Below are 14,047 nucleotides of genomic sequence, written 5' to 3'. Positions count from 1 at the left end.
TTCCAGACTTGTCTGGCTATTTCTCCCCCTTTCCTATGGGTCCCCACCAGGAGGTGCCTTAGACTTCTGGCAGGCTCTGGGTCTCTGTGGCTCTGCTTTGGGCCAACCCTGTTTGGCTGGGCATTTACCCATGAGGGGACAGTTAACTTTGGTGCTTGATTTGAAAACTGTATTCTTTTCCTTCTTTTTATTACACACTAATTGTATTAAAGTTCCTTTCTGGGCCCTTCTTTTTATTACACACTAATTGTATTAAAGTTCCTTTCTGGGCCCTCCCTGGTGGAGCAATGGGTTAAAGCAGAGCTCTATGAACATAGCAATCTCCAGCCACTGCAGCACAAATTTGATTCCCAGCTGGAGAGCTGACCCATATGGCATGGCAGACTTCTCCTGATCCACCCCCTGCTCCCCTCAGCAGTGTGTTTCTATAGATCTGCCTGTTCTGCTCCCTACTCTGTCCTATACCCCAGTTCTTGTGTGCATAAATAAACAAATCTTTAAAAAAAAATTCCTTTCCATTGAAGGTCTTATTATGCACTGGAATATGTTTTGTCTTGATGCAGCATATGGCAGAACCTATTTAGAGTGGGCAGGCTTGGGGTGTTGGGGTACCCCTCGCCCTATCCTGTAATAGCGGGATAGTAGCTGGAAAACCCCGTCTTCCAAGCTGGGTCACAACACTTAGTGTTTTTAACACAGATGCAAAAACTGGATCACTGATCATTAACCTGGTCTCTGCCTTGAGGGCCTCAGACTGGAATCAGAGAAGGCTACTGGGTAGGGGGCAGAAGGAGGCAGGGAGCTGAGAACCTTTGTGTTACTATCCCATTTGCTATTCATAGTTGGGGATAGAACTGCTTTTCTTTTAAAAAAAAAAAAGATTTATTTTTATTTATTTATACATACAAGAACGGGGGTATAGGCCAGAGGTGCTGGGAGTGAGAGAATTCGCCAGAGACAGAATGGGGAGCATAAAATAGATCTACTAAAATATACTGCTGAGGGGAGCAGTGGGAAGACAGGAGAGATCTGCTACACCATATGGGTTAGGTCCCTGGCTGGGGTATTGAACTCATGCCACAGTGGCTGGTGATAGCTTGATAGCACTGAGACTTTAACTTCTTGTAACACCAGGGAGGCCCAAAAATCTGCTTTTCTATACTCATTATAGTCTTTATTGTTTGGGTGACTGGATTTTGGAGGTAGACCCATTTTCTCAAGAACACCCACCAAGATTTAAGTAGCACTTCCTGAATCATGAAACTAATTCCTTATCCCCTTGAGGAACATCTCCTCAGGAACATATCCTAACTTCTCTCTCTGTATCTCAAGTTTACTCTGTTGGGGAAAAGGAAAATGGCTGAGATGTGGCCTCTTTCCTTCAAGATCTCAGAGGTGTGATATCTGCTAAATTATCTAGAAATAATGTAGATGAGGGCAATGATCCTCAGTCCCCTTTATCCTGCTTCCTGGGGTCACAGGGCTTCTTAAGGTCATAGGACACTCTTCTTTTTTTTTAAACAAATGTGCACTGGTGAAGCTTTTTTGAAAGACACATTGGAGCCTAGATGGTACCAGCGGCCTCTGCCTAGAACAGGGGGCAGAAGACAGGTTGTTTCAGAAATTTCCAAGAGAAATCAGATGGCATTCAGAGAGGTGGATCGATACCAAAAGACAAGTCCTTAATTACAGAAATGCTAAGGTCTTATACAGGTTGTATGAGGAATCTTCATCCCAGTCATAGCATAAGCACTCTTTATTGTTTGAGAAGGGAGTCAATGTTGCCATAGCTACTACTGTGGATAAGCAGTATACAGCAGGAACTTTCTGCTCTAGCGAGCAGCAGAATCCAAGCAACAGACTCCCCTAAGGAGCAGGCCTGGGAAAGTAGCTGAATCTAAGCAGCAGACTTAGATTCTAGGAAACTTTCTGCTTCAGGGTTTTTGGGCTAGTTCCTGTTACTCTAGATTCTTAAAGAACAGTTAGCTCAGGAAAGTCACAGAAGCCAGAGTCAATACAAAAATTTATTCCCTTGGCCCTGCATTCTCTTCTAGATAAGTCCCTCTTTATCTTTCCCTGCTTGGCCAAGTTTCTCAAAACACAGTCCATGTTCCCAGCCTTCATTCCCATTTGCACAGTACACTGTACATGTCTTTTTTCCCATATTAACCAAGGTAAATTGTCTTGGTTACTGTAACAACCCACCCCCAAAACTCAGGGGCTTAACACTAAAGTTCACTAGCTAGAAGGGGGGTGGGGGGAAGTATCTATCGCTGGAAGCATTCAGAATTCTCCACTAACTACTTAATTCTATGTAACTGATAAAGGGCAGCAAGGGGCATTAAAACTGGCCAAGGACATTGCACAAATAGTTTATCTGTCCACCATCTAAGTTCTTAATCCACATGCACAACTGCAAGACTACTCAGGTCCAGAGAACAACAATAATGGGATTTATTTAACAAACCAATGACAACAAAGGTGGGCACAATAGAGGAAGAAATCACTGACCCCATACTTGCTGAATATCAAAAAAGCACTGGATCTCAAACGCTGAATCCTGAATATGGAATCCTTGCAGATGCTTCTGCAATCCCTTATATTTTTTAATCTTCTGCAGTCCTTTGTATTTTTTAATCAGTCTCCACCCCAAAATGTGAGACTTCATTCTCATTTTCCCTGGGGCTATCCAGCCCCTTCAGCACCCCTCCCCTAAAGGGCATCACCTATAATAGTCTTTGCCTTCGTATAGGTTACACAATGATAAAAGAGGGAAACAGAAAATAGAAGTAATTTCACAGATAGCTTTAGAAACCAGACCTGGAGGTGGCATGCACTATTTATACCTACAGTTCATTGACCAGAACATAATCATGGTTTCATCTAACTAGATTGTGGGATGTAACTAGCTACTCAAAACAAAAGCAAAAGGATTTGTGAATATAAGGCATTATCTCTGCTACATGGTACTGCTGAGAAACTTAGTGGTTATTTCCCATCATTTTATTGGACCTGTCAATTGTATTTGACTGCTTGACCCTTCATTCCATCACTCTCATGTGTGAGACTACTCTTCCAGTTTTGTTCACCTTTACGTTTTATTTATATAACGAGCACATATGGCACCATGTGCCAGGCACTAATTGCTTCATAAATATTAAGTCATCCAGTTTTTATCACTGTGATGGTATGTACTACGAGGTAGGGACTTCTATATATCCCATTTTACATATGAGAAAACTGAGTCACAGAGCTCAAGTAACTTGACTAATGACACAACTAGTAGGTAGCCGGAGTCAGGTCTTTAACCCAGAGGTTCTTCATCTCTACAATATGCTGCCTCTTTTCTCTTTAGCTTCTCTTCCTTTTTGGTCTCTTTTCTCCCTGACTTTTCCTTAACTATCAGTGTTCTTTAGGACTCTGTCTCAATCTTATTTTACTCAATTCTCCTTAACTGTGACATTTTATCCACTCTTTGGTTTTAATTACCATCTTTAGAGTTCACCCCCAGTGAACTCTAAGCTGAGTGAGACCATGCTTACATTCCTCATGGCAATATTCCCAGTGGTCACCTCAGAACTTGGCACATACTGGTACTAACAAAGTACCTGTTGCCTGATGGAATGGCAACCCTTAGTTCTCTATATTAAGACCGGATCTGAACACTCAATTGTCCATTAGACATCAGCAGGAGTTTAGTCAAGTGAAGGGAAGTACCTGGCTTATCCAGCCTGTTTGTGTGTGTATGTATGTGTATTTTCTTAGAGATGGGGGTAACAGGTAGTTAGGATGGAGGGGAAGAGTATATCAGAAAAAACAAGTCCTGCCAACTATATTTTCTTTGTAGTTTTATTTAGGGCCCTCTCTGGTGGCACAGTGGGTTAAAGCCCAGCACTGCAAACTAGCCACAAAAAGACTTACTGGGGTGCCGACCAGAGCACAGGGGTGGTGAGAGGGTTCACCAGAGACAGAGTAGGAAGCAGAACAGGTAGATTAATGATGTACACTGCTGAGGGGAGCAGTGGCAGGTCAGGAGAGTTCTGTGGTGATCCAGCTGCCCCTAGCTTGCAGTGCTGCACTATAACCTGCGGCACCACCAGGGAGAGCCCCTCAACTATGTTTTCAGAGTACTTCTCAAGTTCTCTGTTTCAGAGTACTTCTCAAGTTTCCACTGACACAGACCTCCTGTCTCTTTCTTTTTTACTAGAACTAGGGTGTAGGCCAGAGGTGAGGAGCAGGAGAGTGAGAGGATTCAGCAGGGACAAAATGGGGAGCAGAACAGATGGGTTGACTGAAATAGAATGCTAAGCAGAGCAGTAGACAAGACAGGAGAGGTCTACTGTGCCATATATGGAATATATGGGTTAGTTACCTAGAAGGGATGGAACTCAGGGGTGCTGAGACTTAACCCCTAGGCCTCCTGTCTTTCTAACCTTAGTTTTGGTCTCTCATCTTGTTCCCCTCTATTTTGTGGCCCCTACTCACTCTGTAGTAAAATCTATCTCATCACTCCTGTTTGTTGCTAACTCTCAATAGGTTTAAAAGTACCTCTTCTCACATTTCACAACAAAGAGTGAATTGCAGGCCTCAGAAGAACCAATGCCGCCTCACTATTGGATAACACAGCTCCCGGAATGGGTCTCCAGCTGGAATCCCCTTTCCATATATATTTTTAAGATTTATTTATTTATGCACATAGAACTGGGGTACAGGCCAGAGGTGCTGGGATGGTCAGAGGATTCACCAGACAGTGGGGAGCAGAAAAGGCAGACTGACAGAAATACATTGCTGAGGGGGGCAGCGGACTGGCCGTGCCATGTGGGTTAGCCCCCTGTCGAACTTGTGCTGCGGTGGCTGCAATAGCCTTCATGGTGCTGTGCTTTAAGCCGCTGTGCCACCAGGCAGGGTAACCCTTTCCATATTTCTTAAAGATTGCGAGAGTGGGCCCCCTTGGTGGCGCAAGGGGGTAAAGCGCCGCACTATTAAGCTGTCACGCAGCCACTGCTGCTCGACTGTATCCCAATTCTTGTATGTATAAATAAATAAATCTTAAAAAAAAAATATTGCCGTCACCGCCTCCAGAAAGCCTTCCCAGAAAGCTCCCAGGTAGCGTACCCCTCCCAACTTCTGTGCTAGCAAAGACAGGCCTGTTTCCTGGCTCGCCAGCTTCACCAGTCCCGGGACCCAGGCGGGCGATCCTGTGCTTTCCCCGCCTTAGTCCCACCGCAGCCTCGCCGTAGGACCTCGCAGGGAAAGACCCAGCCCCAAAGCTCCTAGGCGGCCGGCTAGTTGGGTTGGCCCCGCCCTTTCACTGCGCGCTCGGCCCCGCCCCTTCGCCGCGCGTTCGGCCCCGCCCCACTCTCGGCGCTTCCCGCGAGAAAATGTTTCTAGCCGAGGGGCGGTGCCCGGCTGCCCCGAGCGCTCCAATTGGCCGCGGCGTGCCGTACCGCGGCGGTGGCGGGGGAACGGGCTGTGGACGGCGCCGCAGAATCGGCGCCAGCGCGAGTCTCGGCTTCAGGCCCCGGCTACGTCCTCGCTTCCCAGTGCCAGCCCACCTGCCGGGATGCAGTGGGCCGTGGGCCGGCGGTGGGTGTGGGCCGCGCTGCTGCTGGGTGCCGCAGCGGTGCTGGCCCAGGCGGTCTGGCTCTGGCTGGGCACGCAGAGCTTCATCTTCCAGCGCGAAGAGATCGCGCAGCTGGCCCGGCAGTACGCGGGTGAGCGGGCGGGGGAGGCGGGCGAGGGCCGGGGGAGGCCGGTGCGGAGCTCGAGGGGTGCTGAGCCTCACTCTGTTGTTCCCCTTTCTGCCCCAGGGCTGGACCACGAGCTAGCCTTCTCGAGGCTGATCGTGGAGCTGCGGAAGCTGCACCCAGGCCATGTGCTGCCCGACGAGGAGCTGCAGTGGGTGTTCGTGAACGCGGGCGGCTGGATGGGCGCCATGTGCCTCCTGCACGCCTCGCTGACAGAGTATGTGCTGCTCTTCGGCACCGCCCTGGGCTCTGGCGGCCACTCGGGTCAGTGCTGGCGATGGGCCGGATTGGGAGGCTAGGGCTGTACTGGGGCCCATGCCCTCCTTTCTGAGGTTTGGCCAGTCTGAGTGATGGTGCGGATCCCCTGACCCCTGATACTCGGTGTTCATTTTACTGCCCCTCAGGACGCTATTGGGCTGAGATCTCGGACACCATCATCTCTGGCACCTTTCACCAGTGGAGAGAAGGCACTACTAAAAGTGAGGTCTTCTACCCAGGTGGGTAAGGATGCTCTGTCCCAGAGGTGGGGCCCCTTTCTTGGGGTGAGCAGAGACGGGGAGGGAGCTATGGCATGGAAAAGGAGTCTGCTGAGGGCCCTTTCCCCGGTTTCCTGCCCCTAGATAGCTACAGGTAGTTTCTAGAGCAAGGACAGGCTTTTCTTCAGTCAAAAGGAAACAAAACATGGCTTCCTTTAATCATGTCTGATTTTTGTCTGCCAGGACAGTTTTCTTTATTGTTATTTTTTTCATGACACTTTTCTTCAGCCAGTATTCCAACAGTTACTGGGAAGACAATTGGGTAATCAGAAATAGTCCCCTATTGCCCCAAGGGACAAGACAGACAGTATTTTTTCATATGCACATGTATGTGTGTGTATAAAAAGTAGAGCTTTGAACTCCCAAATAAGTTTGGAGATAGAGTGTTAACAAGCACGACAGGCATTGTAATTGAACAGCTATCTTTCTCTGAAAGCCTCAGGAATCATGTAACCACCTTCCCTATCTAATGGGCCTAGCACAAGTTCAGCTACTTCTACCAGAAGTGAGTACAAACTTCCAGTACTCCCATGTCATGGTCAGGTGAGGTGGCCTTACTTGGCTTCCCCCAAGAGCAAGTGATGCCACAGAGCAATTTTAGAGTGGCCATCTTGGCCTCTTACCCCTCCAGATGGGAGACCAGGCCAGGGAGGGAAGGCTTTTTCATTTTCCTAAGCTCTTTCTCCATTCCCTACCCCTAGATAGTTCATGGGCCAGGGAAATAGCAGTAATGGAAGGACAGCAGCAGGGCTAGGATCCTCATGAGTGCTCCCTGTCCCCCAGGGGAGACAGTGGTGCACGGGCCTGGCGAGGCAACGGCTGTGGAATGGGGGCCAAACACGTGGATGGTGGAGTACGGCCGGGGTGTCATCCCATCTACCCTGGCCTTTGCGCTAGCCGACACAATCTTCAGCACCCAGGACTTCCTCACCTTCTTCTATACTCTTCGCGCTTATGCCCGGGGCCTCCGGCTTGAGCTCACCACCTACCTCTTCGGCCAGGACCCCTGACCAACCAGGCCTGAAAAGAGGACCTGTGGATGAAAAGGAGCGGGCAGGCCCGCACACATCCACTTACTGGATCCCTTGTGAAAAGACAGGGACATATTCACAACATTCAGTTACTGAGTTCCTGCCATATAAGCAGGGACATACATGCTTATATAACCAAACAGATCCATGGGAACATATGGGACACATTCGGATACTGAATCCTGTGTGTATGGAGCATCATGCATTCATACCCATCCAGAGAGGACTCCCCACTTATACCAAGGGGGCCAGTCATGTTCAAACACATAACACAAGCTTGACTCACTAACTCAGGCCTTTCCAGAGCCTTCCTGCCCCCACTCAGGGCTCTGGAGTTAGGGATGGGGGTGGGTATTATACTCTGCCTGGGTCTGACTCCTCAACCCAGCAGCAAAAGGGGACCTGGGGAAGACGAGCTGCCTTTGGAGGCCCTTTCACCTGCAGCTATGATGCTCTTCCCCCTTCCTCTCCCTGTCCTCACCATATGCCTTACCTCCACCTGTTCCCCTGCTATGCAAGTGCCCTCATGGTCTGGGACCCACCCTTTCAGCAGTCCAGTTGGCTGGGGAACCAGAAGAATGTGGAGAACGCTGGGGTCTATGGCCTGTCCTAAAGGACCACCTTCCCCGGGGCTGTGGTGGGGAGGTTGACCTCAGCCCAAGGCCCACCACTGGGAAGAGGATCTGGTGTATCTAGGTCCAAGGGGCCTTCTCTAGCCTAGAGAAGGCCACTTCCCTACATACCCCTTCAGTTTCCAGATACTGCCCCTGATGCATTCTCTTAACCATTTGTCTGTCTGTTAATAAAAACCTGTTGAACAGTTCTCTTTCTTTGTGTGTGAGAGCAGCAGGAGAACCTGCTAACTCCTGGGGGCCTGAGGAACGGCTCTCCTTTGTGTGATTAATTTTATGGGCAATAACTGGACCACACTAGGGACTGTATACTTTGTGTGTCAAATAATCACTTAGGATGTGTATTGAATCTTTAGGTAACCAAGTCTTATTTCCAGAGGTCAATTCTAGGTTGAGACCTTAATATCAGCATGTTTAGTAAGATCCTCCCTACACTTTTTTTTTCTTTTTGCTAATTTCCTTTATTTCATCTGTGGGAATAATTCATTTTCAGTTATATAATGATAGCACCTGGAAAATTTGTTATCAATAAAAATATAATACATACTTTTAAATATAAAGATTTAAATTTTTAATATTTGATACACGTCATGTATCATTGTTGATGTCATATTCTGTTTCAGTTTGTGCCTTTTCTTCCATAATCACACCTAAAAAGCAGTTCTAGTAGATTTTGTGATTCATACCCCTGTGTTATATTAAATTACAGTAACATTTTTATACCATTTTGAATGCCAGATTACACAGGTGAAGTCAGTGATATTTTATGCTCTATATTATGTTGAATTATTAATATCTGAGGTGGTGGAAAGGTTTTTTAAACTATGCTGCTAAGTATGTCCCCACACTTTTTAATGCTACATTTTGAAAATCTCAGGGCTGATTAGGTAGTTTGTATCTTGGTCTTCCCTGTCGTGTCTCACCTGGGTGGCCACAGGGTGGCAGTGTGTACCTACTTTTGAACAGAAAGGAACAATCTTCCATCTTTTTCCTGCCTTTCCAGACTTTGTGTCTACCCCTCACCAGAGCAAGAGTTCCTCCCCTCATGACCTGCCTTTTCTAGGATCACCATATCTGTGGGAGTTCCCAGAAGTGGGGATCAAGCATACTATCTGATGTGTGAGGTTAGTAGGGCCAGGACTAGGGTGAACCAAAAGGTGCCTCAAGTGTTTGCCCTCTTTTCATCCTCCTAATCGTGCTCTGAGGTTGAAAAAAGCCTAGGTCATTCACTTATTAGGACTCTCAATATATTAAAGATAGAACTAATAAAAATCTGGGCCCTCCCTGGTGCCTCAACAGGTTAAAGCATAGCACTGTGAAGTTATCAGCAGCCACTTCAACTCAAGTTCTATCCCCAGCCAGGGAGGTGACCCACATGGCACAGCAGGCCTCTCCTGGCTTGCCCTCTCCTACCCTCAGCAGTGTGTCAGTCCATCTGCCTGTTCTGCTCCCCAGTGTATCTGGTAAATGCTCTTACTGCCCCCACACTTCTGGCCTGCACCTCAGTTCTGTATGCATAAATAAATAAATCTTAAAGAACTAATGAAAATCTGACATTCTAATAAAACTACACATATAACCATTTGGAAACAACATCAAGAATCTAAGTTTGTGGCTCTGAAAGAAAGGTCCAGGCAAGATGACTTTCCTGACACCTATCACCACCTTGTTGGTTGATAGATCGTGGCTGGGACCTCCCTGCTCATCATGGGTCCCAAAGTCAACCCTCCAAGAGTTTCTTCAGTCTGTAGCCCAGTTCTGCCTCTAGGCTTAAAGCCCGTGTATTAGGAAATACACCCAGACAACCCTTCTATAAGGACTAGGTTCCTAGTCAGTTGTTAAGTTTAGTGGGGTTCCCCCTCCACTCTTAATTTGACACAGTTAATTATTCTTGATTTCTAAAATATTTCTTCCTTCATTGCCTCCTTTGTGGAATCTGTCTTAACTGCTCAACCTGATTTCCCAGGACCTAATCCTCAGATTTCTCTCTATTTCCAGGAGAACTTAACTGTTTTGTGACTTTAAGTATTGTCTTTTCCCCAAGTTTTATCAAGATAAAGCTGCATTGTGTTTTTCTTTAAAGATTTATTTATACAGAACTGGGGTACAGACCAGAGGTGTGAGGGATTGACCAGAGACAAAGTAGGGAACAGAACAGGCAGATTGAAATACACTGCTGAGGGGAGCAGTGGGCAGGTCAGGAGAGGTCTGCTGTGCCATGTGGATCACCTGGCCAGGGATCAAATTCATGCTGCATAGCTGTGATAGCTTCAAAGCTGCATTGTATTTTAAAATGTCAACATATATAGATTATAAAATGATCGCAATAAGGTTAGTTGACATCCACCACTTACATAGTTAGAAATTCTGTTTTTCTTTGAGAAGAAAAATCTATTTTCTAAGAAACTTCCAAATATATAATGTAGTATTGTTAACTATAGTCACTGTGCTGTACATTTCTTTCCAAGAACTTAAAATTGAAGTTTGCATCTTTTGACTACCTGCTTTCCCCACCTCCAGCCTCACAGCCACCAATCTATTCTGTTTTCTATGGTTTTTTTTTTTTTTTTTGGGTAAGATTCCACATACAGATGGTTATACAATATTTATCTTTGACTTATTTCACTGAGCCTGTTACCTTTAAGGATTACATTCATGCTTGTACCCTACAAAGTGGGTTCACACAACAGCCAAAATCACTTTTACTCTCTGCTAGGACATTTCCAAAGGCGTCCTATCTCATTCAGTTCTACTGCCCCCAGGAAGCTACTCCAAGGCCTGTGTTACCACTGACCAACCATCCAGCCAATCACCTCAGGGACCCTCAGAACTAGCCCAGCGGCCTGCTTGCTATTTTCTGACACATCAAACAAGCTTCCATCCATATCAGGATACTTGCACCTGCTGTTCTGACTAAAACACGCTACCCTAGGAATCCACATGGCTCACTTCATCCCTTCCTTTGATTCCTGTTCACTGAGTCCCTCTGTACTTCTATAAAGTTTTTGATACTTTATTAAGAAGCATACTGGTTTCTTCTCCCCTAAATGTGCACTGGGCTTAGTTGAATGCTTTTAATAAATATATGACCGAAGTGACTGTCTTGATTTCCAAGACAGCATTACTACCTATTTAGTCTTTATTGCTTGGATATTGGAAGGTCACTCAGTAGTTCCTTGGACAGGATCCCCTGGGGAGAACAGCACCCTGCCTACAGTCATTCTGGAAGTGGATCCTTCAGTCCCTGTCTTCAGGTAACTACATTAAAGAGGCAGTGAACCAAAACCAGCTAAGCCACCTCTAACCCTGAACCACAGAATTGTAAGAAAATAAATTTGTTTGAAGCTACTAAGTTTGAGTGTAATTTGTTAGTCATAAATAACTAGTATACCACTCGTCATATTTTCCCAGCCCGATTTTTCTCATTTTAATTATCACCATCGAGCTATATTTATGTATATATATATATGTTACATGCTTATATATCCTACTGTAGTGAAACCATTACAAAAGGGTATTATTTTACTTAGCCCAGTGTTCAGCAATACCCAGCATAAAATAGATGCTCAGTAAATGTGTGTTGAATGAATGGAGGTCCAGCTTTGTCTGAGGTGTCTATGAGTGGATGTGAGACAACCTTTCCTCTGTAGATGAGTTGAATCAGTCCCTAGATAGGCTTCTTCGTTCCTCTCTGCCCTTTCCAGTTGCAGCCTCCTGGTCTAGACCCCAAAGACCTGATTGGCATCCCCCTCTCCTCTGCACCTGTAAAGCAATCTCAAAACCCTTAGAACTAGAATTTCCCCCAAGCCAGTAGTTATACATTTGTAGGAGGAATCTTACCATCTCTCTCTCTCTAGACAACACCTCTTTGAGCTACCAGCCAGGAAGCAAGCTGAGCACAGAGGTTTCACAGATACCTACCCTCTACCCTCCAGTGCCCTAGGAGGACCCCATGGCATGTTTGCTTGCTTCTGCACATTCACTGATCCTCTGTGGGCCGGCAGAGGAGGTGGCTTGACTGCCCCCAAGAGAACCCTTAACAACACAAATCCCTGAGAGAGGAGGGTCTATCTGGGCATCAGTTCTGAAATTTGCAGAAAGGCACTGGAGTAGAGTAAGTCAAAGGTGTAAGCAGAAATGGGCCTCAGTGAGGCCAGAGATGAGCCAAAGAGAATAAAGACTTATACCCCAGTGGCAGCTGGGCTGGAGGAGACAGGAAGAGCCAGTTTGTCATTCACCAGAGGAGCTGGTAAGAATTGCTGGTAGTGTGGACCAGGGCTAGCTGGGTTTGAGAGGAGGGAACTGATTTGGGGAGGAAGGGGGAGAGGCAAAGTTCACACATGGATTTCTGCCTTTTAGAGGACTCAACTCTGAAACGTGGGTCAATGGGATGGTTATAAAGTCAAAGGATGAAACCCACTATCAGGGTTTAACATAGTTTCACATCCATGGTAGGTGTCACCCCTAGGGCTATGTGTTGTTCACATATACTTGACATCACCTCTGTGTGTCACTCTTAATTTTAGTAGGTCTGTACTGTAGGAAATTGGGGAGTGTATGTGAATGTCTTGAGAGGAGTGGAGTCTGGGCAGCATTCAGGCCTATCAATCAGAACCCCCATAAAGGAAAAGCACCTTTGCATCTGGCAGATAACCGGGGTGAGGTGACTAAAAGCCGTTGATTAACAGGATCTCTAGAAACATGTTGGGGACTCATACACATGAGTGAGGTGGTGTGTAAAGACAGTCAAGTTGCTAATCACTACTGAAATGCATGATGAGTACCAAAGGTCTGCTATGCTGTTCACTCTTGTGTGGATATTTGAAGCTTCCCATAACAGAACATCATCTACAGCTAAAAACTGGCTGTATCTGCCTGTGGTCTATATACCTTGCTGTGGGTGTGCAGTCTTCTCAGAGCTAGCTAGGAGGAAGTGCTGAGGTGTGAATCCATTGCATTATAGACACATTGTATAAACTGCATTGTGTGCAGTTGGGGATAGCACCTGGACAGGTCTGACACTCACCCCAGCTTCCTGGAAAGTGATCCCCCTCATGATCAGAATCTACCCAGGTCATTGTAATCAAGTAAGGGAGGGGACAAAGCACTAAGGTGCCTGAACTTGTGACAAGTGTGTTGGTGTGTGAACATGGCTGTTTGCATATGAATGCCAGACACTGAGGGAGGGCCACGAGATTGGGCGGGGCCCTGACCCTGGAGTCCAGCGGGGCGGTAGACTGAAAATCCAGTGGTGGTGGAGTTACTCCCCTGTGCAAGGTTCCAGGCTCCTCTGCAGAGTCCCTCCCCCTGAATCTGGCGGTTTGGAGGGTAGGAGACACCTGTTGGGGGGCTGGGAGCGGCAGTGGCCCCGGGAGCTCTCTTCTTGCGCCCCCGCCCGCCCTGGCCCGGCTCGGGTCCCGCCCCCGCGGCCGCGGCCAGTAGAGCCGCGAGTGAGCGCACCGCGGCCAGAGGAGCGCGCGCCAGCAGGAGCGCACCGCGGGGTATCCCCGCGCAGGGAACCGAGCCAAGGCAGGGTCGCCCGGGAGGCGGGCGGAGCAAAGGGAGCATCGTGGAGACGCCAGGGGCAGCGGGCCGCGCCAGGCTGGTGAGTGTGGCCGCGGGGCTTCGGGAGCTAGAGAGCGGGCATCGAGATCCTCGCTGTGCCCTGCCCGGCGGTCCCGTCCCAGTTCCGGCTCAGCCCAGGCAGCCCTCTCGCTATTCCCGCGCCTCTTCGATTCCAGTGCACTGCGTCTCTGCGGCGAGTCTCCGTCTGTTCTCCCCTGTTTCTTTCTCTGCTCCCGTCTGTTTACTGTTTGTTTCTTTCTAATCTCTCTCTTCTGTCTCTGCCTCTTGCAGCATCAGTCTTTCCTTGTCTCTCTCAAGCCGTCTCACTATTTTTCTCTGTCTGCCTATCTCTTCTTCCTGGACTGCCTGTCACTCATCTTTGATATTTATCTTTTGCTCCTCTATTTCTCTTACCTTCCTTCTCTAACCCAAATCTATCAACCTCACCTCTTTCCACCTCTGTCTCTCCTTTCGTGTCTCCTCCTGATAGCTGTTTCTATCTCCGTGTCCCTCTCATCTCTGTCTCTCTCCCTACT

At 47.4% G+C, this 14,047-nt stretch overlaps 1 protein-coding gene across 1 annotated transcript; it reads left to right on the top strand.

Moving 5' to 3' along the window:
• The first annotated feature begins 5,426 nt into the window (after nucleotides 1-5,426).
• SIGMAR1 (sigma non-opioid intracellular receptor 1) lies at nucleotides 5,427-8,137 on the top strand. The gene is made up of 4 exons (XM_004677747.2): nucleotides 5,427-5,714; nucleotides 5,811-6,011; nucleotides 6,152-6,244; nucleotides 7,067-8,137. The coding sequence occupies exons 1-4, from the start codon at nucleotides 5,564-5,566 to the stop codon at nucleotides 7,291-7,293; spliced, it is 672 nt and encodes a 223-aa protein (XP_004677804.1). The 5' UTR covers nucleotides 5,427-5,563; the 3' UTR covers nucleotides 7,294-8,137.
• Nucleotides 8,138-14,047: the final 5,910 nt, after the last annotated feature.

Source organism: Condylura cristata, unplaced genomic scaffold (genome assembly GCF_000260355.1).
Source record: "Condylura cristata isolate star-nosed mole 26May11 unplaced genomic scaffold, ConCri1.0 scaffold00006, whole genome shotgun sequence".
NCBI lineage: Eukaryota > Metazoa > Chordata > Mammalia > Eulipotyphla > Talpidae > Condylura > Condylura cristata.
Note: the sequence above shows the minus strand (reverse complement) of the source record. Positions and strands in the feature narration are given on the sequence as shown.